Consider the following 25,244-nt stretch of genomic DNA (forward strand, 5'->3'; position numbering starts at 1 on the left):
AGATATGAAAACTGTTTCTGAAGGGAAATGTCTAAGTCTCTGTTGCTCTCCTGAGGAGACCTTGCTCTGACAACGACTAAACTATATGTAAAGAGTTTGTAACTCATGATGTGTTCAGAGTAAGCATGCAATTCCTCTATGACTATCTAATCCCTCTGAAGCAAAGATAATTGGTCATCCTTATCTGGACTTGCATATATTTACATATTAGTTTTAAAATGAGCTATGGATATGGATATTGGATATTGGATATGATATTCTGAGTTTAACATTGACTTCAAGCTGAAAGAATGCTCGTTTATAGCTGAATCTGAGAAACCTCTGCTTACATAGCCCAGGAGCTGACTTAGTATTCAAGTGCACCACACAACTGTCTTAGAATCATAGAATCATAGAATTGTTAGGGTTGGAAAGGACCTCAAGATCATCAAGTTCCAACCCCCCTGCCGTGGGCAGGGACACCTTACACTAAATCATATCACCCAAGGCGTCGTCCAACCTGGTCTTGAACACTGCCAGGGATGGAGCATTCACAACCTCCCTGGGCAACCTATTCCAGTGCCTCACCACCCTGACAGGAAAGAATTTCCTTCTTATATCCAGCCTAAACTTCCCCTGTTTAAGTTTTAACCCATTACCTCTTTTCCTGTCACTACAGTCCCTAATGAAGAGTCCCTCCCCAGCATCCCTGTAGGCCCCCTTCAGATACTGGAAGGCTGCAATGAGGTCTCCACACAGCCTTCTCTTCTCCAGGCTGAACAGACCCAACTTCCTCAGCCTGTCTTCATACGGGAGGTGCTCCAGTCCCCTGATCATCCTCGTGGCCCTCCTCTGGACTTGTTCCAACAGTTCCATGTCCTTTTTGTGTTGAGGACACCAGAACTGCACACAATACTCCAGGTGAGGTCTCACAAGAGCAGAGTAGAGGGGCAGGATCACCTCCGTCAACCTGCTGGTCACGCTCCTTTTGATGCAGCCCAGGATACGGTTGGTTTTCGGAGCTGCAAGTGCACACTGAAGCCAGCTCATGCTCATTTTCTCATCAACCAACACCCCCAAGTCCTCCTCTGCAGGGCTGCTCTGAATCTCTTCTCTGCCCAACCTGTAGCTGTGCCTGGGATTGCTCTGACCCAGGTGTAGGAACTTGCGCTTCTCATGGTTCAACTTCATGAGGTTGGCATCAGCCCACCTCACAAGCGTGTCAAGATCCCTCTGGATGGCATTCCTTCCCTCCAGCGTATCATCCAAACCACACAGCTTGGTGTTATCGGCAAACTCGCTGAGGGCTCACTCAATCCCACTGTCCATGTCAGCGACCAAGATATTAAACAAGACTGGTCCCAACACTGATCCCTGAGGGAGGCCACCCGTTACTGGTCTCCAGCTGGACATTGAGCCATTGACCACAACTCTTTGTGTACGGCCATCCAAGCAGCTCTTTATCCACCGAGTGGTCCATCCATCAAATTGATGTCGCTCCAATTTAGAGACAAGGATGTCGTGTGGGACAGTGTTGAATGCTTTACACAAGTCCAGGTAGATGACAACTGCTCTACCCCTGTCCATCAGTTCTGTGGCCCCATCATAGAAGGCCACCAAATTGGTCAGGCAGGATTTCCCCTTAGTGAGGCCATGCTGGCTGTCACCAAGCACCTTGTTGTTTTTCATGTGCCTTAGCATGCCTTCCAGGAGAATCTGCTCCCAGATTTTGCCAGGCACAGAGGTGAGACTGACTGGTCTGTAATTCCCAGGGTCATCCATTTTCCCCTTCTTGAAAATGGGGGTTATATTTCCCTTTTTCCAGTCATCGGGAACTTCACCTGACTGCCATGATTTCTCAAATATGATGGACAGTGGCTTAGCAACTTCATTTCCCAGCTCCTTCAGGACCTGTGGATGGATTTCATCGGGTCCCATGGACTTGTGCATGTTCAGATTTTTAAGATGGTCTCGAACCAGATCCTCTCCTACAGTGGGCCCAAGGTCTTCATTCTCACAGTCCCTGCATCTGCCTTCCAAGACTTGGGTGGTTTGGTCAGAGCGTTTGCCAGTGAAGACCGAGGCAAAGAAGTCATTCAGAACCTCAGACTTCTCCAAATCGAGGGTAGCCAGTTCTCCCAAGAGCTTCCTGAGGGGGCCTACGTTGTCCCTCGTCTGTTTTTTATTTGCTATGTACCTGTAGAATCTCTTGCTGTTATCCTTAATACCCCTAGCCAAGTTTAATTCTAACTGGGCCTTAGCTTTCCTAATCTGGTCCCTAGCTTCTCGGACAACATCCCTGTACTCTTCCCATGCCACCTGTCCTTGCTTCCACTTATTATAAGCCTCTTTTTTCATTTGAATTTTCCTCAGCAGCTCCTTATCCATCCAAGGAGGTCTCCTGGCCCTACTGCTGCACTTCCTTCTGGTTGGGATGCAACACTCCTGAGCTTGCAGCAGGTGATCCTTGAATATCAACCAACAGTCTTGGGCCCCCCTGCCCTCTAGGGCTGTATCCCATGGAACCTTCCGAAGCAGGTTCCTGAAGAGGCCAAAGTCTGTTCTTTTGAAGTCCAGGGCAGTGAGCTTGCTGCACGCTCTTCTTACTGTCCTGAGGATCTCAAATTCGAGCATCTCATGATTGCATGTCTTGCCCCAAAATAGTACTAATGGGAATTTTTCTATTTGAAAGTCAAATGTTTTAAATGGTTTGCTAAAAGAAATCAGGATAGAAGAACTAAACAACTCATGTATTCTGTGCTGTGCATGGAATATCCTGTCAAGAGTTAGTAAAAAACTTCCTCAAAAGTAAGCACCCCTATTTCCCTGACTTTTCTCCACTCCTGAAAAATGTATCAATTTGAGAAAGTGATAAGCAAAAAACCACAGAAAATACTGAGAGCAAACAAGAGTTTAGTTGTTCTGTGTTTGATCTAAGGGGGAGGGGGGCAGAGGACTTCTGGGTTTTGTTCAGTGCTTATTGGCTGACGTACTTAAAGCCAAGATGACTAATGATATTATTAGATGGAATAAGTCTCTAATCTAATAATTAAGATAATTGTCTAACCAACATTTTACCTCAACATTTCATTTTTTATCTTTTATGTCTATTTTTTAACCAATTTAAAATTCTATTTTAAAAGAGTTGTCATCTTTTTCCTTAACCTAATTGTATAATGTCTCTGCTTCTCTCCTTTATGAAAGAAGTGAAACTTCTGGTTCTTGTTTTAATTTCAGGTTATTTTTCGGCAATTCTTATTTTATTCTAAAGCTTTTTGTCCTCAGGAACACAGCATTTTCTGAGCATGTTTTGCTAACTCCTAGCATCCTCATTTCATACAGCAGAATCAGCAAGAAATTAATTTTATTATCATCTCCAGTTGACAGGAACCTACAAGCCACAGGATGACCTGGTGTTAATTTTTTGCATCTTCACTCACTCAGAGAGATATAGACAGAAGAAAACTTTAGTGCTTGGGAACGTGGATCATAGGACACTTAGTGTATACAAGGCTTCAACTGTATTTCTAGATCTGCTCTCATCTCTGCATTGTCATTTCCACAGAATATGGTGTAAATTCCCCATATCCAGGACATCCCTTGCATAATTCATTTCAAACATATTTAAAGACCAATTAAATACCTGGAATGAAGGCAAAGGGCAAGAAGTTCATTTCTTAGACACAGCAACATGCTTACTAATTTGGCTTCTCTTTAATTATCCCACTCTTCTTGCCACATGCTTTCCATTTATTTTACCTTGTTTAAACTCTTGCAAGGTCTTTCATCTGCTAAGAAGCCACTTTGCTTCCACATCAGAATTTCATGTTGCCTGAAGCACTGAAAAGCCTGAGGCTGGGTCACTCTCCTCACCTTCTGACCAGAGTAAGGTGTGCTTGGCTTTCTAGTGCAAAATTATATGGATAAAAAAGATTAAAAAAAGAATAAAAATTAATTGTTAGATAAAGCAAAGCCCTTAATACCCAATGTTTTCAGACAGAAGTTTCAATGTATGAAATAATGACCTAGCATTTGTGTTTTAAATGTACTTAATATTTTGCTATCACCAATTTACTGCTGTTGGTTGCTTCCACAGTTTTGTGGCCAACATATGCCAGGTTTCACTTTGCAAAGTTATAGTAATGTGCCTTTACCCATCTGCCAGTACTCTGTTTATCAATGCTAATACTATATTCCAGCTGATTTTGATGTGTGAGCTAAAATGATCTATAACAAGGGATATTAACCTGTAAAGCTGTTTTACTGGAAGTAGCCTTCAATTGAATAAGCTTACAATCACTTCAATTTCTCCTGAACTTCTTTAATAATAGAGTTATAAAAAAAAAAAATAAAAAAAGTACTTATTTTTTTTTCCTGTTAAGCATCTTTCACCAAATGAATTTATATTAGAAAACCAGGAAAAATCCCACAAAATGGATAGATGATACTATTACAATTGTAGGGTATTGTTATTGTGGTCTTGAATTTTTCACTGTTCCTATTATAGCCTTGGTATTTGGGGGTCACAGTTGAGCCACTATAGATTGTATTGGAATGAAACTATAATTCAAAAATTTCTGGATGTGCAAGTGTTTTGAAAAGCAATTTTTGAAGTGCTAGGGAAAGAAAATTGTTGGTTTTTTTTGAGGGATTGTACATATTCTTCTTCCATTCTTTTTGCCTGCATTGAAAAAAAAAACAACCAGATTTTTTCCAAAATGCAGAATGTTCTTTGTGAAGACTTCTACATTTCTGGGTATTTTGTGGGTATTTTGTTTGAGGCATTGGAGATTTTTCCAGTTTGAGAAAAAAATAGCTACCAAGCAGATGCACTAGCTATTTCAAAATACTCTCTCTCTCGCTACATCAACAGAAAACTGTACTGTTGATTGCCACTGCTTAATATTGTCTCCCACACACTTAGAAAGCCATGATTTCTAGAGTGAAATATCCAGGACAGTTCACTGAAAAGAGGCTTGGCATCCAGATTGCTAGCCTGGCTGCAATCACCCCTTGAGTTATAGAGCTAGTAAATCACATATCAAAACACAGGAACACATCAATTAATGTTCTACTGGAAACAAATCAAGGACAAGCCTACAGTGTGACATTATGCCAGTTTTATTTTGAATAGATGTGGGGGAAAAGCTGAAATGTTTGGTCACAGCCTTTATTTACCCAATCTGTCTTATATACTATTGCATAATGCTATCACAATATTAATATGCAAATTGCCACTCAAATAAAAGATGTGCTTTCCTCATTGATTTTCAGCAAAGCTTCTGTTACAAAGAAAAATACTTAGCACTTATATTCTCATTTCACCTTCAAAACTCTGTTAGTATGCTTTAAGTAATCCTTTTCCTTTCATTTTTCTCACCCTGCATGAGATTTTATGTCTATTTTACCCATGTTACTCTCAAGGTTATGTCCTTCTCTCAGTGTTTACCTAAGACTATTCATGCTTTCAGAAATGTTCTCCCTCTCATCTCTTTTTACACCTAGAAAGCAGACCTTGGGAGACTGGACAGAAGGAAAGGCAAGACAAGGGCATGAATAAGCTTCCAAGGTCAAAAAGAAACAAAGGAACTCTATTTCCAGGGAATAATGAACAGTGGTCCCACCTGCTGCTTTTCCTTAGCAGGTGCCTTGGTCTAGTCTAGCAGTCTCTGGGGAGGTGGCAAGGTGACTTCTCTATAGGGCATCACCATCAAGACAAGTTTAGCTGCCTTGAGGGTAGAGTGCATGTGCATCCAATCCAAGGTAGCAAATGAGAAAATAACAGTAGCCTCTCCTGAAGAGGAGCATTTTCTCCTCAAAGAGGATGTCTGCTGCAAAGTGTTGTGTAGGAGGCAGAACATGCTTAGGTCCTACAGGAATTTCCCAGCTTACTGGGAAACCATTTATCTGTTATAAAAGGAAAACTCTTGGTCTGGATTTATCTTCTTAATAGAGCCCGCTTTTTTTTAACAGATTCTATTTGTATAGTCTAACTATATTAATATACCCTGGATTATTATTACTTACCCTGTGTTAGGTAGGTGTCTTGATGACAACTTCAAGTACTGGACTATTAATACATAGCAGCAGTTGAGGTGCTGTATACTCTTCTGAAGATCAGCCACAAACTGGGCACCACTTCTGACCTACTTAAGACTGAAACCAGGATCTCAGCAGTGCACAGGACAAATGCTGAGGGGTGACGATTTTAAACTAAAAGAGGGGAGATTCAGGCTGGATGTGAGCAAAAATTCTTTACAATGAGGGTGGTAAAACACTGGAACAGGTTGCCCAGTTGGTGGGCAACCTGTTCCCACCCAGAGAGGTGGTAGATGCACCTTCCCTGGAGACATTTAAGACCAGGCTGGATGTGTTTCTGGGCAACCTGATCTGGTTGAAGATGTCCCTGCTCATTGCAGGGGAGTTGGATTAGATGACCATTGAAGGTCCCTTCCAACCCAAACTATTCTTTGATTCATGTTTCTAAACTATCCATATCTCCAGTTACCAGGATGTTCTACCTAGATGTTTCCAGAATGCTTCTTAACCAACAGCAAGTGGTTAAGAGAGAATTTAGTCTGAAGACAGAATTTAGACATGACTCAAAGGTAGTAACAGGTACCCAGTGAGTTAGCTGACACACTGTGCTCTTGCTCTTAAAAATGTGCTGGGCAGTGGATGTAAAAAGCTGTATTTCAGTTTGAGGAGACACAGTCACATGGTTAATTTTTAATTTACATGAGATATTAAATTTATGAGTAAATCTTCATTCTTTCAAGCAACAGAGATTTATGGTTTTTAACCTTTAAGTTCTAAACAAGTGCCGCTGGCAGTGTGTTTATATCTAGTAGACCTGTGATGCTGGAGACACACATAGCTCCATGTTTACTTTCCCTGCATGCACTCTGACTCCACTGATCTTTCTAGATTGTACCCAAAAGTGCAAACTAGAACTAAACTTAAAAGGATCAAGTGAGAGCAGGTTGTTACTTTAACTGATTATTTAAGTAGCTTCCTATCTTCTGAAAATGTCCATGTTCCTGTGTGTCAGTACTTGGCGTGCATCTTGCGCTGCTTAAGGTTTGAGGATTTATTTATTTATTCCCAGATTGCCTTTGTCTTCCTTTTAGAAAAAAAAACCAAACCAAACAGCACACAAAAAATCCCAAACAAAACAACTACTCAATTGACATCCCCTCACACCTTCTTTAAATTCTCATAGTTACTATGGAAACAGCTATTAAACTGGGAGTGGTGGTAATTAATAACATCTGCAAGTGCAATATGAAGTCTACAACATAATTAATCCCAGCATTTGGAGTGGATTGTACAGAGCTGCCCTTTTTGCTTTGCATGCAACTGCAGACTGTGCAGAGCAGATAATAACAAGGGGGTTTAACATTACCATACTGATATGTTAGGGCTTGTGAAATAGTCAGACGATAGCAGAGTATTAACCCATATGAACAAATGACATCAATATTACATAGTTCAATAGACTATGATTCTGGAAAGAATTAGACAGATATTATGGACAAATGCAAAAATTGTACTTAACACTTTCAGACAATATGGAAATGCTGCTAAAATGATAGCAGAAGCTTGAAATATAACTTTCAAATCCATTTCTTCATTTGAATTTTAGAGATAAGTGCTGATCAGATATGCAAGTTTACCTATAGTTGCTTTTATCTTTTGACTTTTCAATTTAAAAGCTGAACTGGAATTTTTTAAGAAGTGCCAATTAAAGATTTTTAATAAATCATGACAGAGATGAGAGAACCTATTTTTCCTTAGGCTTTATCAGAGGAGGAATATTATAAATATTTGTTATATTATTATTTCTTAAGGGTACTTGGCATAAAACTTTCCACTAGCTTCTCTCATTAGAAACAATGGGTATACAAAAGATTCTAATTTACCTTAAACCATTTTTGCAGTTGGTGCAAAATGTGTAGCAGACACTGTATTATCAGATTGAGGTATATTGCATTACATAGGAGAGAGTTTTGCCTTCACTCTGAGCACAAGCAGGGGGGTTTATGTTTCTAAACCAGAATTGACATGACCTCCATTATCTGAGCTAATGATCTCTGCTTAGGGGCAAGGCATATTAGATGGGCCCAATCCCAGGTATTGGAGCTTCTGATACACCACAGCATGGTCACTGCAAAGCCATGCCACTCTGCAGTGTGACATAATAAGAACTTGCTGCAAATGGCTCCTCTTTTCGCCATTACAAGTCTTAATTTGCCATATTTTAAAACCAAGTGTGCATGTGCACATCTGTATGTGTAGACCAAACCTCTGTTAGTGTTCTCCTTCCCCTTTTTCCTGTTAACCTTCCTACTTACCTTCATCTCTTCCTTTTCCGTACTGTTTTCCTTCCCCTTACTATCTCATCTTCCTATTTCTTCCTCCACATTTTCCTGTTTTCTTGTTTCATATTACTTTTCCCCACTTAACTCTTTCCTTTTTAAAATTTTATCTTCCTTTTGTGAGACATAAATTGAATGTTTTGTCTTTATTTTCACATGCATACCCTTCCTTCATGATTTGTACTTTCCTGTTCTTGACACTTTTTCTTTATTAAATTTCATTCTTACCTTTTTTTCATCTCCTCCCTGTCCTGTATTCCTTCTAATTTATTTTTGCATTCACTAATAGTAAAGCAGATCAAAAACAGGATATTGATACTGATACAGGGTTAACCAATGTACAAGGTTGTTGTACAAGGGGGTTGTACAAGGGGGTTAGAGGAATTCGCTTGCTGAAACAAAAATATTGTCTGTACCTATCATGCCTACTAAGCAGAACAAAGGCACTAACTATTGATAAGGAAAAGCAGACACCTGGTTCTATTGACAAGGAAAAGCAGACCCCTGATTCTACTGATAAGCAGCTATTGATAAGGAAAAGCAGATGCCTGAAGGGGAAGAAGCAGGTGGTTTACAGCTGGGACACCGACCAAACCCTAAGGCCATACGTGAAGACTAAAAGGTGAAAAGTTCAAGAAGAGGAAGACTCATTTACTTCATCTTGAGACCCCTGCCCATGACCAGAGGGGGCACTGCGCAGGCACAAAGGACCTTCTAGCTCATTACAGTACGAAGTCGGGATAGGACATGAATATGTATAGGCATACTGTGCAACCTTATGAGTATATGTAACTTTAGAGAATAAATGTAGAGGGAAACAACACTGAGGTATGCATGACTTTGAGGAATTATCCCCCTGCATCTCAGTGCTGAATAAAAAGCATACCTATTTTACAACTTTTAACGAGTTGTGGAGTCAATCTGCATATCAATACCATTTCAACCACCTATTTTAGGATGGGGTGCATCCTTCTGTGGAGGTGCTGGTATATTCCATCCACTACAAATGGAGGCAGCATCACTAGCTTTCCCTAGTTCTTAAAAGCATCAGGAGGTTGATGATCCAATACTGAATGCAAATGCCACTTTGTAAAAGGTGTTTGGAGGCAATTCTCTGACAAATACCCTGTTTCATGCATGCACAATACCTCCTCTGAAGATAGCAATGCTCATGTACTTTTAGGCTATCATTCTCAGCTGGGAGCACAAGTCCCTTAAACAACAGTCATTTAATTAAAAGCACAGTACTTATTGTTGTTACTTATTGGATAAGACAGAAGAAACCATTTTTCCTTGTATAGTCCATATGTATCTTGCCAAGTGCAGAATGGGAACAGTAATAACCATGTTCCCAAAAGAAAGGAGTCAGACACAACTTGCCTACTGACCCTTAGCTCACCCTGGTGAACTTCCAAAAAGCAGCATCTGTGGCTGGCCAGCATGGCAGCACCCATTCTTTTGCAGGAGTATTGCTAATTAAAATCTCAGCAACAACTCCTGGGTGCAGCTTTATTACCACCTGGTTAATTAGGTTAGGTGGGTTAAGCAAGTATGAGATACTGAGGTGGCTTCATTTTGTTTGGCTGAAAGTGGCTTGCTAGTATTATTCTGATTGCCATCTGAGAAACCAGCTGTCCTCTCCTTCCAGCGGGACATTGCACCCTTCTTTACTCCTACGAAGCTGCAAAATACCATATTTCAAGACAGTAATATTCTTACATTTAGAAAAGCTTCTGTGTGAGGATGAGTCTCACAGGGTGAAAATGTGGGGGAAAAATGTCTGATATAGAAGGTGAAAGAAGAAATACACATTATTTTTTTTTCAGCAAAGAGCTGTATCTGCTTGTCAACTGAAGGGATGGAATGAACTAATTTAAAACAGATTAGGGGCTGGGTGGAAGACAGACCAAGGTTGTACTAAAGAACTGTAACACTTAATCACACCCTTACAGAAAACATACATGTTATTTGTAGAAGACAGTATTTTTTTTTACAAGATCAGAATATATCATGCTTTAACATTTATAATTGAGGGTTTCCTCCAGTAAGATTACTGACATTTATGGTTTTCTGTGAATAGTGTCACAACATCAGTATGAGATTTAAAACAAGCACTTCTACAATACACTGAAACACAGCACAGTGTTTCTTGAAGGAAAAAAAAAACAACTTCATTCTCCTGTGGAACTCAGAACTGCAATAATAATATTAGAATGAACATAGAGCCTATCTCCGCATAGGGCTACACCCTGCACAGATGTACCAGGATCAGTGATAATTGACTAAACGTTGCATTATGCTTCCTCCTTAAATGGGTGTTGTGGTTTAACCCCGGCTGTCAACTAAAGCCTCACACATCTTCTTGCTCACTCCCCCCTGGTGGTACGGGGGAGAGAATCATAAGATTAAAAGTGAGAAAACTCGTGGGTTGAGACAAAGGCAGTTTAATAAATAAAACAAAAGCCACGCACACAAGCAAAGCAAAACAAGGAATTGATTCACTACTTCCCATTAGCAGGCAGGTATTCAACCATCTCCAGGAAAGCAGGACTCCATCGCACATTAATGGTTACACAGGAAGACAAATGCTATCACTTTAAATGTCCCCCACTTCCTTCTTCTTCCCTGTCTTTATATGCTGAGCATGACATCCATCCTGTGGTGTGGAATATCTGTTGGGTCAGTTGGGGTCAGCTGTCCCAGCTGTGTCCCCTCCCAACTCCTTGAGCACATGCAGCCTGCTTGCTGGTGGGATGATGTGAGAAGCAGAAAAGGCCTTGACTCTGTGTAAGCACTGCTCATAGTCAGCACAAATTCAAAATGCAGCCCCATCCTAGCTACTGAGAAGAAAATAAACTCTACCCCAGCCTAAACCAGCACAATGGATGAAGTTTCATGTTTTGTTTTAAAGCATTTTTCTTTGGTATTCACAGAATACTTACTCTGCTGGGCTTCAAGTTTCAATGTTAAACTATCCAAAAATTATTGTTGGTTTAACAGCATCATCAAAAAAAAAAACTAAACAAAAAAAATGTCAGTACGAAAATGCATACATCTCTGTTCTCATGGCTAGAATTAGGATGAATGTTTTCCTCAAATGTGACAATTACAAGAAAAAAACCCACAACAGTTGTATCAGGGAAAGTTTTGCTACTAGCTTCAACATGGCTTCTCAAATGTAAATAAAAACAAGGGTGAGAACAAAATAGAGTTGACTACCTTGCTGCTGGATGTAGCTGGCAAAGTTTTTACAATATAAAAAGATATCTAATTCAAATATGTAAACCAATTCAGCTACTTGCAATGGGATGGATCCTGCATTTCCATCTGGTGCAGACTTCAAGAGGTTGGGTTTTTTTTTCCCTGAAATTAGAAATTGAGATCAGGCTGCCTGCACTCTCTAGTCAGTCTTGCACAAGCAAACAGAATGAGAATTACTCAGTAAGATTGCTCCTTCCTGCCCTGTGTAACACACAGACATAAAGAAGTTACCACATGCCAGGAAGAAAACGGTATTTTGGCATTCCTGTAGCATTGATTATCATAGAATCATAGAGTCATTTAGGTTGGAAAAGACTTTTAAGATCATTGGGTTCAACCACTAACCCCGCACTGAAAAGTCCAGCACTAAATCATGCTCCCAAGCACAACATCTACACGTCTTTTAAACACCTCCAGGGATGGTGACTCAACCACTTCCCTGGGTAGCCTGTTCCAGTGACTGACAACCCTTGCAGTGAAGAAATTTTTCCTACTATCCAACCTAAACCCCTGCTGATACAACTTGAAGCTGTTTCCCCTTGTCCGGTTGCTTGTTTCTTGGGAGAAGAAGCCAGCCCCCACATTGCTACAACCTCCTTTCAGGTAGCTGTATAGAGCAGTAAAGTCTCCCCTCAGCCTCCTTTTTTCCAGACTGAACAACCCTAGTTACCACAGCTGCTCCTCATAAGACCTGTGTTTTAGATCCTTCACCATCTTCATTGCTCTTCTCTGGACATGCAACAAGACCCTGCCATACTTTTTACAGGATTTCACCAAGCACACTTTGGCTGAACCAAATGATATCTCGGATTCCATCTAACAAACAACTTCACACCCCCAGGACAAAGGTGAAGCATACCCAGCATAGGGCAGATTAGGGTCAGCAAGAATCACAGCCACTACAGATTTATTGATTATAACCTCAAAAAACCAAGACCTTTAAAACATTCAGTCATTGTGTGCTAACTCTTCACAAAAGTGCTGCAATCACGGTACACATTAAGTTTAAAGCTGCTACTGTTTTCTTTTAATGCTGATTGCTGAAAAATGAATTTGTATACAAGCATAAAACCAGACCAATAAAACTTTTAATCTGGTTCTAACCTAATATATTTGGAGGTTTTTTTAAAAGTTAAGAGGCAGAAGGCCCCACTTTTTTGTCTCTTATGCTGGATTTGCAACAGGGCAAATAATTTATGAAAATGTAAATAATATATCCATAAACTGAAATTAAAGAGAAAAGCTTGATCAGTAATTCTTGTTACTGATGTACTGAAATGAAAAGAAGCCTTTGATGCAAAATATATTTTATATTTCTGCAATAGGAATTTTTATTTCTGATGTACTGACCACCATGGTCAATTGAGAGTTTACCAGTAATTTCAGTCGAATCACAGAATGGAATGGAACAGAATAGAATAGAATCATTTGGGTTTGAAAAGACCTTTAAGATCATCTAGTCCAACCGTAAGCCTTACTTTGCCAAGCCCACCAAGTAGTTGCAAAGCAAACTTTTTGTAAAGCCCCTCTCAGTGTATCAATCACTGCCATTCCTGTGCTCCTTCACAGAAAGGTCTCGGTCAGATAGGACAGGCATTAAGTTTAGAATGAGGTGAAGTAAGAATGAAGAAAGATTTACCTTCGTGTTTTCTCATTCAAGTCTATAAGTGCTTTAAAAAGAAGACTTGTCAGCTGTAATAGATCTTTAGGAACCTTAACACAGATAAATTATAAGATTATCTGCAGTGCAACATTACTGTGAAGTACACACCATGTATTTAACATATTGTCTGAAATGTGACTCCATAGGGAAAGAGTATGATCATCAAATGCAAAGGAATTGACATCGGTTAGGAGATTTTAATGGCTTTTTAAAATTTCATGATGAAACTACATTTGTGGGATTGTTTGGGTTTTTTCCCCCAGATTAGGGAAAATGAAGAAATATCAAGAAACTGAATTCTGCTAGTATCATGTTTTAAGTCAATCAAACACTTAAAGCTAGTGGGAGCTCATTTGAACATAATTACTCATATTGATACATGTTTGTACATGAGGTTAACATTTTTAAGCATTCTGCATCTTCACTAAATACCTGGCATTTAAATGTATTTTTAAGCCATACGCAATTAGGTGAAACAGAAGGGTGAGTAATTAGTAAATAACACATGACTCCTGGAGTAACTCCTGCATTGTTTTCTTCCCTGTGCTTCAGGTTTTCTAAGTTTCAGATTCAAAAAAAGGCAAAAATTCAAAACCCAGCTTCAAGCCTCACTTAATTTTGAAGGAAAACTGTTATTTGAGTCCAGCTTTTTGCAAAACTGGGCTCCAGTCCAAGTTTGCTTGTAAATCTTGTAAAGCTTGCAGGCTGAACGTGAGCTGTGTATCACAGATCTGAGTCTTCTGATGAATGCCACATAGGGGAGCCCCTGCTGAGCTCCATTTTCCAGCCTTGGCTGTTCCTTAAGATCTCAACCAGCTTGTTTGGAGCTAACCTGTGTATTTCTTCTCCATGCTGGAGTTACATGTAGAGAACTTTTTTCTCCTTCATCCCTGAGTTTCAGTGAGCTTCACAGGTATTCAGTTGCACTTAAGTAGCATTCACTACAGGATAGTACAAGATTACTTTGCAGATAGTCTCGTTATACAATTGTAAATAGCACGGTAGATTTGATACTTCAAATATTGCCCTATTAAAACACAGCATTATTTTCTCTAGCATACTTTTCATATTTCAGCTATTGTTACAGTGTTATTAGTACTGATGCAACAGTCACAATCTGGACCTGACAGTACTAGGTGGGGTGCCAATCCACTCAGGCATTGCACCGTTGCATCGCTAGCCATGTGTTATTGCTGTTGCAATTATTATTAGTAATAATTATTGCCCTTAGGAGGGCATAAATAAAGGATGGATGCAGCATCAGAAATATAGGCTTACAGAAGATTACACTAATGATGAAAGAAACATCACTGTATAACACTATATTTTTCTATTTATTAGTTTCTGTTATCTTTTAATCTGTCTTTGTTTTCTGTATGTTATATTGAAACAGTACGTCTGGGGAAGAGTGATTTTGATTATTCCCACCTACTGAAGCTGTTTTCCATTGCGTTTTGCACAGTCATTTGAATATTCTCTTGTGCATCCTTTTCTGCTTGCCCACTTCCACGGGAGAGCACCTTTTCCCAAGTCCACAGCTTGGTGAGCAATGTGTGGGCTCTAGAAGAAGCACAGCTGGGAACTGAACACTACCACCTCCCTGTTGAGCAGAGATGACATGGGTGAATGCTGGATCCTTCAGGTAAGGAAGCAGCCAGACAAAGCATTTCCACCTTTTATTCTGAGAGGGTACTGTCGGACTGTTAATCCATCCCTGTGCTGTCTACTGCAAGGCTGTAGGTGTTTTGGGGCACAACTAACAGAACTTCTAGTCTGTGGATCTCATCAGAGTTTAGACATGAACTTCTGCTAATCTTCAGAGTGCTAGCAAGGACCAGAACCAGTAGGATGGGTTTTTTTTTGAATATTCATGTTCATAATCAAATTGATACGGGACAGTGATACCCTTAAGCATTATGGGGCCCCAAGAGCAAGCAGATGCCTTAAATTACACTTTAAGAAGTAAATCTGTCATGGCCTTGTGCAACCTGAATGACTCCATATTTCCAGCCTCTTTCCTCTGTGCATTTCTCCAGACATTTACTCCACTCCCTAGTGTTTTCTCTCCACCCTATATCTCTTTGCTATTCATCATGTGTGAAGCAAGACTTCTGTCTTCCGAAACACGTGACTCTTCAGTTACTCACTGTACCCTGAGGCCACTGCTGCCTCTATGCCCTGTCAGAAAGGAGAGGTGCTCAGAGGAGCAGTTGTAGAAGCATAGAATAGAATCATAAGAGTAGTCTGGGTTGGAAGGGACCTTCAATGGCCATCCAGTCCAACCCCCCTTCAATGAGCAGGGATATCTTTAACTAGATCAGGTTGCCCAGAACCACATCCAGGCTGCCTCTGTTTGTCTCCAAGGATGCTGCATCCACCACCTCTCTGGGCAAGTTGTGCTGATGTCTTACCACCCTCATTGTAAAGAATTTCTTCCTCATATCCAACCTGAATCTCCCCTATTTTAGTTTAAAACAATTACCCCTTGTCTTAACACAACAGGCCCTGATAAAATGTCTCTCCCATCTTTCTTATAGGTCCCTTTGAAAGGCTGCAATAAGGTCTCCACAATCTTCTCGCTTCCAGGCTGAACAATGCCAACTCTCTCAGCCTTTCCTCATAGGAGAGGAGCACTATCCCTCTGATAATTTCTGTGGGCCGCCTCTGGACAGTCTCCAACAGGTCCATGTCTTCCCTGTGCTGAGGACCCCAGAGCTGGATGCAGTACTCTAGGTGGGTCTCATGAGAGCAAAGGGGAAGAAACACCTTCTTTGACCTGCTGGGCATGCTCCTTTGGATGCAGCCCAAGATATGGTTGGCTTAGTACCTGAAGTGTTGCACTTGATGTGGCCAAACCATAAAGCCTATAGAAACCTACAAAAGCTGGGCTGTGGATAGCCTTCAGCCTGTTTGACTCTGCAGACTGAAATATCATTTTAGAAATTGCTATTTCCGACTTGCATTCAAACCCTGAATCCTACGTACCTATAGGTAGGTGGATAGGTGAAGACAACTGGGAGCTCTTCCCACCAGCTCCAAAGTGCCAGCTCCAATCCAGAAACAATGTAGATGAGTGACTGCATGCTGTACAGATTGCAACTGAAATATCAGGCTGGCTTCGAGCCTAAGCAATGTGAACACTCCATTCTTCATTTGTGGATATCAGCTTTGGTCCTTTTGCCACCTTTAAAATAGAGATGAGCACTTTTTTTTGTTTATAGAAATTGTTGCGAGTTAATGGATTCAAGATGATGTGATCCTTAAATATAAAGGATGTGAAAAAACAGGAATACTGGGTCTGCTCCTTCATTTTCACCTGTTGGACTAATTAAATATACTCGAATATCATTATAATTACATAATTATATGTAATTAAGTAAATAAAAATGTACAAGCATATGAAAAGAAAGAAAACCAAACGAAAATAGCAACCCGTTTATTCCATATCTAAGAAAGCCAGAATTGTCACTGAACTTTTGACTGCTTTAGTGAATAAGCTAAGAGATCTTTCTCTGGATTACTTTCCCCATTATAGCTGCCACAGAGACTGGTGAACACGGGTAAAATAACGGCCGAAACGGAATTTGTCCTCTCAGGGGAACCTGAAATTACTGTCTATGTTAGAGGAGCGGCTGGGACGGGGTGAAGCCTGCGGACTCCCCGCCGTGGCCCCAGGGACCCGCTTACCACGAGCGGCGCCGGGAACGGGACCCCGCGAAAGACAGCTCCCGTCCGCGGGGCGGCACCGCGCCGGGCTCGCCCCTCTGGGCTGGGGAACGCTGCTACATTCAGCGGCGAACGAGCTGTATCTATGTATGTATGTGTTTGAAAGCGCAGCCCCGGCTGGTGGCACAGGGGCTGTGTGAGGCTGTGCTTAAACGGGAGGAGGTGGGGGGGGGGAGAATTAAAACAAGGCACGAAGCGGGTTTAAAAATAGCGTCCGGGCTGCGGGAGGTGAGGCACGCAGCCCGCGGCGGGCGGAGCGGGGCGGGAGCGGCTCCCGCGGGGGCCCTGCCCGGCCCGGGAGTTCCTCGGCTGCCTTGTAAGGAGCGCGGCAGCCACAGCGCCCGGCGCCCTCCTCTGCTCCCCGCCCCGACGCTCCCCCGCTGCCGGCAGGGAAAAAAAGAGCCGGGAGCAGATCTGCCCAACTCTTCCCTTCTTTCTTCTTCTCTTTCAGGAGCCCCCACCCCGCTTTGCCTCTCTCTCCTCCTGCTCTGCAATCAGGGAAATAAATCAGGGAAGGACATACACGCACATAGAGTGAGCGGGGATCTGTTACAAAAGTAGCGCTGATGGCGGCGGATCAGATGAAGCTGGAGCTGCTGCTGGAGTAGCAGAGAGTAGAGTATCTCTCCGTCTCTCTTCTCTATTTCTCTCCCTCTCCACCCACAGATCTCCATCGTTTCTCCTCCTCCTTCCCACCCTCGGCCGTGCTCCCGCTTCTCCACACATCTCTGGGCTGCGCCTCCTGCGAAGGGGGCGGGTGGGGGGGAGCGGAGGAGGCTTTAAAAAACAACAGCCCCCCCCCCGCCACCACCACACCACACACGATAATTGAATTTATTATTATTGCCGTCTCGCCGACTTGGGGAAGGGGGATCGATCTTCGATCAGGAAGATGGCTGCTGGCTGGCTGCTGGTTTTTAGCCTGACACTTTTCCAGTCCTTGGTGATGAACCACTCTTCGGAGGGACCTTTCCCCTCTGCCACCACGTAAGTCCCAAGGGGTGCAGGACGGGGTTGCGGGCGGGAGGCACGGCCGGGGCTGCGCCGAGGGGAGCGCGGCCCTGGCCACAATACAAAGGGAAATAAATAAAGTCAGTCCGGGCGGTGAGGTAAAACTGCGGGATTTCGGCTGTTTTCACTCGGGAAAGAGTAACGGTAGTTCGGGGTGCCGGGAGGAGGGGAGCGCGCCCCGGTCACAGGCGGCGACGGAACTTATGACACGAATGCTTCGCCTTGGAGCCCCGAACCCGAGCACCTCCCGGTGCTAAATATACCTCGGCAGCTCGGCAGCGCTGAGGGGAAAGTTTCGAGTTACACAGAGCCCGCCCCCTCCTCCCACAAAGGTTATTTCAGCCTGGCTGGAGTTCTGACACTGTTGAAAAAATATTTTAAATCTGAAACTTTCAAGATTATATGAAAATCCGCTCTAAAAGCAGATTTTCTGGCGTGTGAATCAGGCAGAGGGGAAGGCTCGAAGTTGGGAGCCGATGCCTCAGCTCCCCCCTGCCTGGCCGTGGTCCAGCGCACCCCGGAGGGTGTTGGCAGCCTCGGGGTATGTTTTGTGCCCGGGGCTGTGGGGGGTGCGGGATGGTGCCCACGCCTGTGCCACACCGAAGCGGTTCAGCATCCTTAAAGCAACACAGCAGAACTGCTTTCCTCAGGGCTGGCCTTGCAAATCGTTACTTCTCAAAACCCGCCTTTACGGGAGCTGAGGGATGCTTTCGGTGCGAGCAGCTTTGTGTTTTGCGTGGCCGTGAGATAGAGATCTTTAAACCACTGCATGCTTAGCAGAATGGAAGTGTTGCTCAGAGCAGTGCAAAGATCACATAATGAAAGCGTGCAAAAAGAGAAAGGCAGAAATAAGCTTCCATCATACTGGAGATTCGTCTACAGATCGGGGGGGGGAGATCCACAGCAAAACACTGTGGATAGGGTTTCCTTGCCTTTTCTTCTCTTTTTTTACCTTATTATTTTTATATTCTTTTTTTGTTGTTTGGAAACATTTACCTCAGTCCCTGAATCCGGGTTAAAGCCACCACTAGGTAACTTTTAGGTGGATGTCTCACTTTAATGCATTTTACTTAACAGTGCTAATGGTAGCCTTCCCTATTGTTTAACGCTGGGTAGAATTTATTGCCCTCGTTCACGCGGTGCAGAAGGATGAGTTTGCAGCAATTACCAGCAATGCATTTTCACCAATTAGTACTGCTGGTAGGTTGTTATAATTGGATTCAGTTCTGAGTATCGGTGCCATTATGAGAGACTCAAACGGGTACTCGCACTGTTAAATGAAAGAAAGGAATACAAAGATTAGTATAAAATAACCACTTAATGTCTTTTAAGTTAAATAAATATAGCCTTTCATTGGAGGGAAAATTATCTTTTAAAATACTCTTGTGTTGCAGTTTATAAAGATGTGTCACATAGAAGCAAGAGTGACAAAATGCAAAGCCAGGGCTTTTTAAGTCAGTGCTTTTCTTGTGTTTGAGCTCCTCTATTTACTGTTTCTTACTGAGCTGGTAAGTTATCATGCACAATTAAAATTTATCTTCTAAATAGATTTTTCTAGTTTTAAAGGAGAAAGACATATGGAACCTAGTGAGATTAAAAGAATACTGTATAAAAAGGATAGTGTATCATTTCAAATAGAAATCTAGATCGCTTTTTAGCATAACATTATGTGATATTTCCTTAAAATTGTTTTTGTCCTCTGTGTTTGCTGATTCCGTTCAGAATTTGCCTTCACTGCCAGTGATGATAACAGAAATTGTCAACAGGGAAATATATAACTTTAATTATAACTATACCTATGATTAAGTAATTCAGAATATGTTATTAGTCCGCAGCATTTCCATGTTCTCCACAATCCACTTGCTGTTGGCTTTCTTTTTTCTCATTATTATCCCATTGAAACATTGTAGAAACAATCTATAGTACCTGTCCATCCTTCACAGTAATGTTTCCCCTTTGAAATTAAATCAAAGAGCAAAGATGCTTTAGTTCATTCAGAAGACAGTACAACAGGGTTATGCAGGGAGAGCTGCTCTGCAAAAAGGTAGTGATGTCACAGGTGAAAGGGAAAACATTTTTGGGTTTCTTTATTAAGACTTGGCAGCTGTGTTTTTCCCACTATAGATTACAAATGGGGAAGAACAAGGAGAAGTGATGCAAATGCCATTAATATGAAAGATTTAATATTTTAAGAATATTAAAAATAGGAAAAAACACAGGAGAAGAGAATAAAGGAAAGAAAGGACATTAATAATTAAAGAACCAAAGGTTTGCTGATATTATGTTCATAGCTACCTGCTCTCTCTCCATTATTTTCAGTCTCCTTTCCTCTTAGCTAAAAAGTTGGTCTGAGGAAGCAGCATTTCCCAGCTGTTGTCTGAGCAATGTGCATAATCTGGACTATATAGTTCATGATTTCATTAACAGCTCATTATTATACAGTCTCTTTCCCTTCAGTCATCTGTTCCTTCTGCATCAATATATAGTTTAACATGTGCTTTTACTAAAGCATTCAGAAGTCCTGATCAGTAGTATGCAAGTATGAAACATTCTTAGCAAAAAAAAGTGATGAAGGTTTAAGCAATGCCTGTTTGATAGAATCCCAGTCACTTGATTAATTTTACTTCTCTGACAAGGCAGAAAGGCTCTGATATATTTATCCAGCAACTCAAGAGAATTTAAAGGGAAGGGTTGTGCTGGATGAAATGGGAGCCTTAATTTTTCATTGTGAATCTGAGCAGGTGGCATAATTGCATTTGTTGCTTCCTGTGTTGGAGTATTTCACTGCAAATATTGGAGGCTTTTTTTTTTTTTTTTTTAATGAACTGCTTAAGTATATCAGTAATTATGTCTTGATCTTTAGCTATAAGGCTTAGCTACCAGTTGGTACATATTTGGTTTCATTAAAGCATATCATTTTCATTGTATCATGTATTAGGGATGTATTATATGTTGGTACGGGATATCATGCTCTTACTTTTAATGTAACAACTCCAAGGACTTCAATTATATATGCAGCACAGTAGGTATTTTGCACTTATATGAGTATATTGTTGTATATAGTACTCCTGTCACTATAACCACACTACTGCTAACACAGTACACTAAGCGCTTCCTTCTTTGTAGCCATATATGTCTATTTATTATCCACATCTGCACAGGCTTGAGGAAAAAAGATACTGTTCAATAAATGCAGTTTGTTTTGTAATAAAGGTTGCACAGAACTCACTTTATTTCTATTCTTTTATCTATACTTCATCAAAACAGGTAGTCTTGAGTTTAAAAATATGTTGTAATTCTAAAGTATGGTTTTGACACAGTATGTCTTGCTAGTTTTGATTTCTACTGATAGCAAGCAATATATGATATAAAGCTATATCTGCTGCTTTCTGATGATAAACCTGTGTGTGCTGATGAAAAAAGAAGCAGCAAACAACAAAGCAAAGCAGATATTTTAATTTGGATAAACCTACAAAGTAGCCTTTCAATACCAGTGGGATTGTTGCTGTAATTGCATCATTCTGGATATAGCTTAATGTCTGTTTTTCTTTTCTTTTCTCTTCTCTAATTTCCCTCCCCCACTCTTTTTTATCTTTTGTCCTTTTTTCCCCCTCAGTTCACCTGTTCTGTATGTAAATATTAAACTCTACATTATATTCAAGCCAGATATGTTACTTAAATAAATGGTGTAAAACGTCTGCAGATAAAAATAATATACAAAAGATAAAAATAATATACATATGAACACATATATATACGTATGCAGGCAGGAAATTTTTAGAGGAGACATTGTGTATCCCCATTGTTCATTTGCATGAATCATTCTTACTGTTTTGGTGTCATTAGGACAGCTCAGGGAAGTCTGTATGAGTTATGTGAATTAGAGCTTGCACAACTGGGACATCTGTATTTTGGTTTCTGCACATGGACCGAACAAGTATAGATCTTGCTGAGAAGTAGCTGGGTTTGGTACACAATATCACTCTATATAGAATCAGTGACCAAATGTAGATAGAGGATACTTACGATGTGTTCTGTTCATCTGTTTCTATTGTCAGACTTAGGGATTTTGACACAACACATATACATGTAATCTCATTTTTAGCACAAAGTCTGTGAAAGAAAAATGCCAATTTTAATGCTGATGTTCATTAGAAAATAATGTTAATTTGAAAATTGTGTTTAAATTAAATAAATATATATTTAAAAATCTTCATTATGAGGATAATATCAGAAGTCTATCATCTCCATATGAATTGGAAAGAAGCCAAAGATGTAATCTACCTAGAATCAGGGAAGTGCAGTATCACCTCTTAGTGTTTTCTCAGCAGCACATGTCTGGATGCTGAGCTTTATGCAAGATGAGTAAACCTACTGGTATTTTAAAAAGCATCCCTCCAATCCATTCTTCTAGTAGAAACATACTTAAAGATGAGTGCAAAGCAGCTTGTTGATTGGTGTTGGTTTCTTTTTGTGTCTCTGTATGTGTGGTGTTGATAAATTCAAATTTGTGGTTCCACAAAGCATTTTTCTGTTTCTCATATTTTATCATGTAAACTGTGAATGTGATATTTTTTTCTTATTTCCTTCTTAGAAATTTGTGCTGGGGCCTCAAAATTAACAAACCCTATAGATTTACATTTTATTAAGTGTGAAAATTCAGCTTAGAATGTCAAAGTAGATACTGATCATAAGAGATGAAATTTCACTGAAATAAATAAGCATCGTAGAGGTTCTTGCCATCTTTCATTTTGCAGTGATGCTATTTTCAGAACTGCATTGCTCATACCCTGCAAAATGATTTTATCCAAGAATTCAGCTGCTAGAGAGCTGGAGCTTGGCAGCACATTAGTCTGAAATATATTCATTGTTAAATAGAAGGCCTTTTGTACAGATCTTAAAAATATTTATCTAGCAGAGCATTTTAAATCGATGGAGGCATGGTCAAATTATTATTACTTTAATCTTTAGTAGCAAAGAAACAAATCAGACTACAGTTGCCTGCTGATATTTGTGATCTGACATGCTTATGCCTTTATTCTTTCTTGTGTGAGAATCCTTTACCTAAGGTAGTGTAATCTTCTGGACCAATGTTTTACTTAAACCCCTGCGATATGGGGGTTACAGTTTAGGATTGTTTTAGTAGTTTAAGAGAGAAATTATTTATTCTCACTATTGTTGACCATATTTGAAACAGAATTGGGCCTCATACTGTTTTGTACTTCTTTGCAGTGAGTGCAGTATCTGAGCTTTTGATCCCTGTATGCTTGGGATGCATGTTGTTTAGAGCACTTACCAAGACCTTAGTGACAACAGCAGAAAATGTTGTTTTCTAGTGCCTTGTTAAAATATCTTCTTTAACAGAAGAAAAGATTTGACAGAACACAACACTGGAATCAAACTTTTGGACCATAGCTATGATTTGGGAAAACCAGATGCCGTACTTTATCATGTCTTCTACAAATGCTGAATCAGACTTTTTGATAGAAAGAATGACAGCTTAGTGTCCTTGGTGTCCTGGTAAAACATATTTAGCACCTTGAAAGTACACAGAACTTAAGAAGTGCAAAATAATAACTGCATTTCTGCACCCTTTTCTGGACAGCATCTTTGTGTTGTGTCTTAGATCACTCTTAGCTCATTCTTGCATCAGCTTTTTCATACCATCTGCAGCTGCTGCAAGACAGGTATCGAATAGTTACACGATTTGAATTTGAAATTGCAGCTCTGATTTATTTATCTTGTTGCATCTATTAAATAGCCTGATCCCACTTAACTTTTCTCAAATATGTGTTGGGCAGTGCTTTGTTCTGCAGCATCAGACCAAGAGCTGGATTTTGTATCATTTACGTCAATCAGTCCTTACTACAGCAAATTTGTCATTGCTACTACAAAGTGTTGTGGTTCTTCTTTCCCTCCTGATTCCCTATAGTAAAAGAGAACTGGAATCACTATTGTTTGCAGAATGTGATTTTTATGTCAAGTGGTAAGTATTGTGTAAAGCACACAGTAGCAGTGCAAGAGTGGCTCACGCTTAGGGTGCAAATCACTCTCAACTGCATTTATACTTCATTAATGGGTTGGATATTCACAATTTAGGGCCAGACTATGCTGTTTCTACCCTGAAATTAAAAAGGCCTGCTCATGTTCTCTGAAAAAGAATATTCAGGAAAGGGTGAAGATTTTAAAAATATGCCTCAGCACTTTTTAATAGCTAAAAATTAATGGCATATGCCTGAAGCTACTCAGCTCAAGAGGGATTTGTCTTTTCCCCCTCTAGTACTTTCTAAACTCTTTTTTGACCTACTCTTCTTCTAAGCAAACTCAGTGTTTCACACCTTCCTTCCTCCCAGACTTAATAAGTTTTCAGGGTGAAGTGTAAAATAGGCTCCCTCTTTCACAAGCACACTGTGGTGAGAATATGGCTCCCCATTTGGTAATGTTACACTACTGATGTTAGGGAAAGGACCGCGGGTTTTTGCTTCTGTCCCTCCTTACAACACTCTCTGCGCACCAGCAGCAAATCGATGACAAAGAGCCGAGTTTCTGTTCCTTGTATAATCTTTGCTATTTATTTACTAAGATTCTAACAAGTTTCTGAAAAAGATTGACATTATTTTGCATCAACAAATCAGCAAGCTTTTGCAGTTAATTACAGTAATTCAAAGTCAGACTTTTTTTAATCTGAAGCGGGCCTGAAATACCCATGGAATGGGAATATGAAGTCATAATATTGTTGACTGTTATAAAATAATATTTTATTGGATTTTCACCCTCTTTAAATTACATTCTCGCTCCCTCTCTTTTCAGAGACAGTCAGGACAAGAACTGTAGCCTGACTTTGTAGCAGATCTTCTGTGTAGTGACTTAAGCATTTTTCATTTTTGAAATCTCCTGTATTTCTCTAGAGCCATGCATCTCAAGCCAGGGATGCAGATGTCCTGTGGATCATATGGGCTAAGAATAATTTTTGACACAGCAGTCATCTTTAACATAGACGTATATATTGGAGCAGTGGTCCTTTTTTCAGCCCTCATGCTTATAAAGCCTCAGTTGAAGTCTATGGGCAAAGACTCTGAAATTTATCCATTATAATAAGTTCTGATTCACTTCTGATCTGATTTGCAAAGTAAATGAGAACACAAAAGAAGTTGCTGACTCCACAGTCTAGTTTTTGTAGCAATTGGATAATAAATTACATTACTTTTATTTAAAGGAGAAAAATT

The 25,244-nt window shown here is 40.5% G+C and overlaps 1 protein-coding gene across 12 annotated transcripts in view; it reads left to right on the forward strand.

The window, feature by feature from the left end:
* Window positions 1-17,369: 17,369 nt before the first annotated feature.
* Window positions 17,370-25,244, forward strand: part of CACNA2D1 (calcium voltage-gated channel auxiliary subunit alpha2delta 1) — a 389,699-nt gene continuing 381,824 nt past the window's right edge. For 3 of the 12 annotated variants that reach the window (XM_062631958.1, XM_062631960.1, XM_062631966.1), the window contains exon 1: window positions 17,377-17,994. In XM_062631958.1, the coding sequence (XP_062487942.1) occupies window positions 17,900-17,994 (95 nt within the window). In that variant the 5' untranslated portion in view covers window positions 17,377-17,899. Of the gene's footprint in view, window positions 17,995-25,244 lie in introns of all 12 variants that reach the window. The other 9 variants (XM_062631961.1, XM_062631963.1, XM_062631965.1 and 6 more) reach the window with 4 other exon arrangements.

Source organism: Pezoporus occidentalis, unplaced genomic scaffold (assembly GCF_034315485.1).
Source record: "Pezoporus occidentalis ecotype Australia unplaced genomic scaffold, CSIRO_AGI_Poc_V1 ctg38, whole genome shotgun sequence".
In the NCBI taxonomy this organism is placed as follows: domain Eukaryota; kingdom Metazoa; phylum Chordata; class Aves; order Psittaciformes; family Psittacidae; genus Pezoporus; species Pezoporus occidentalis.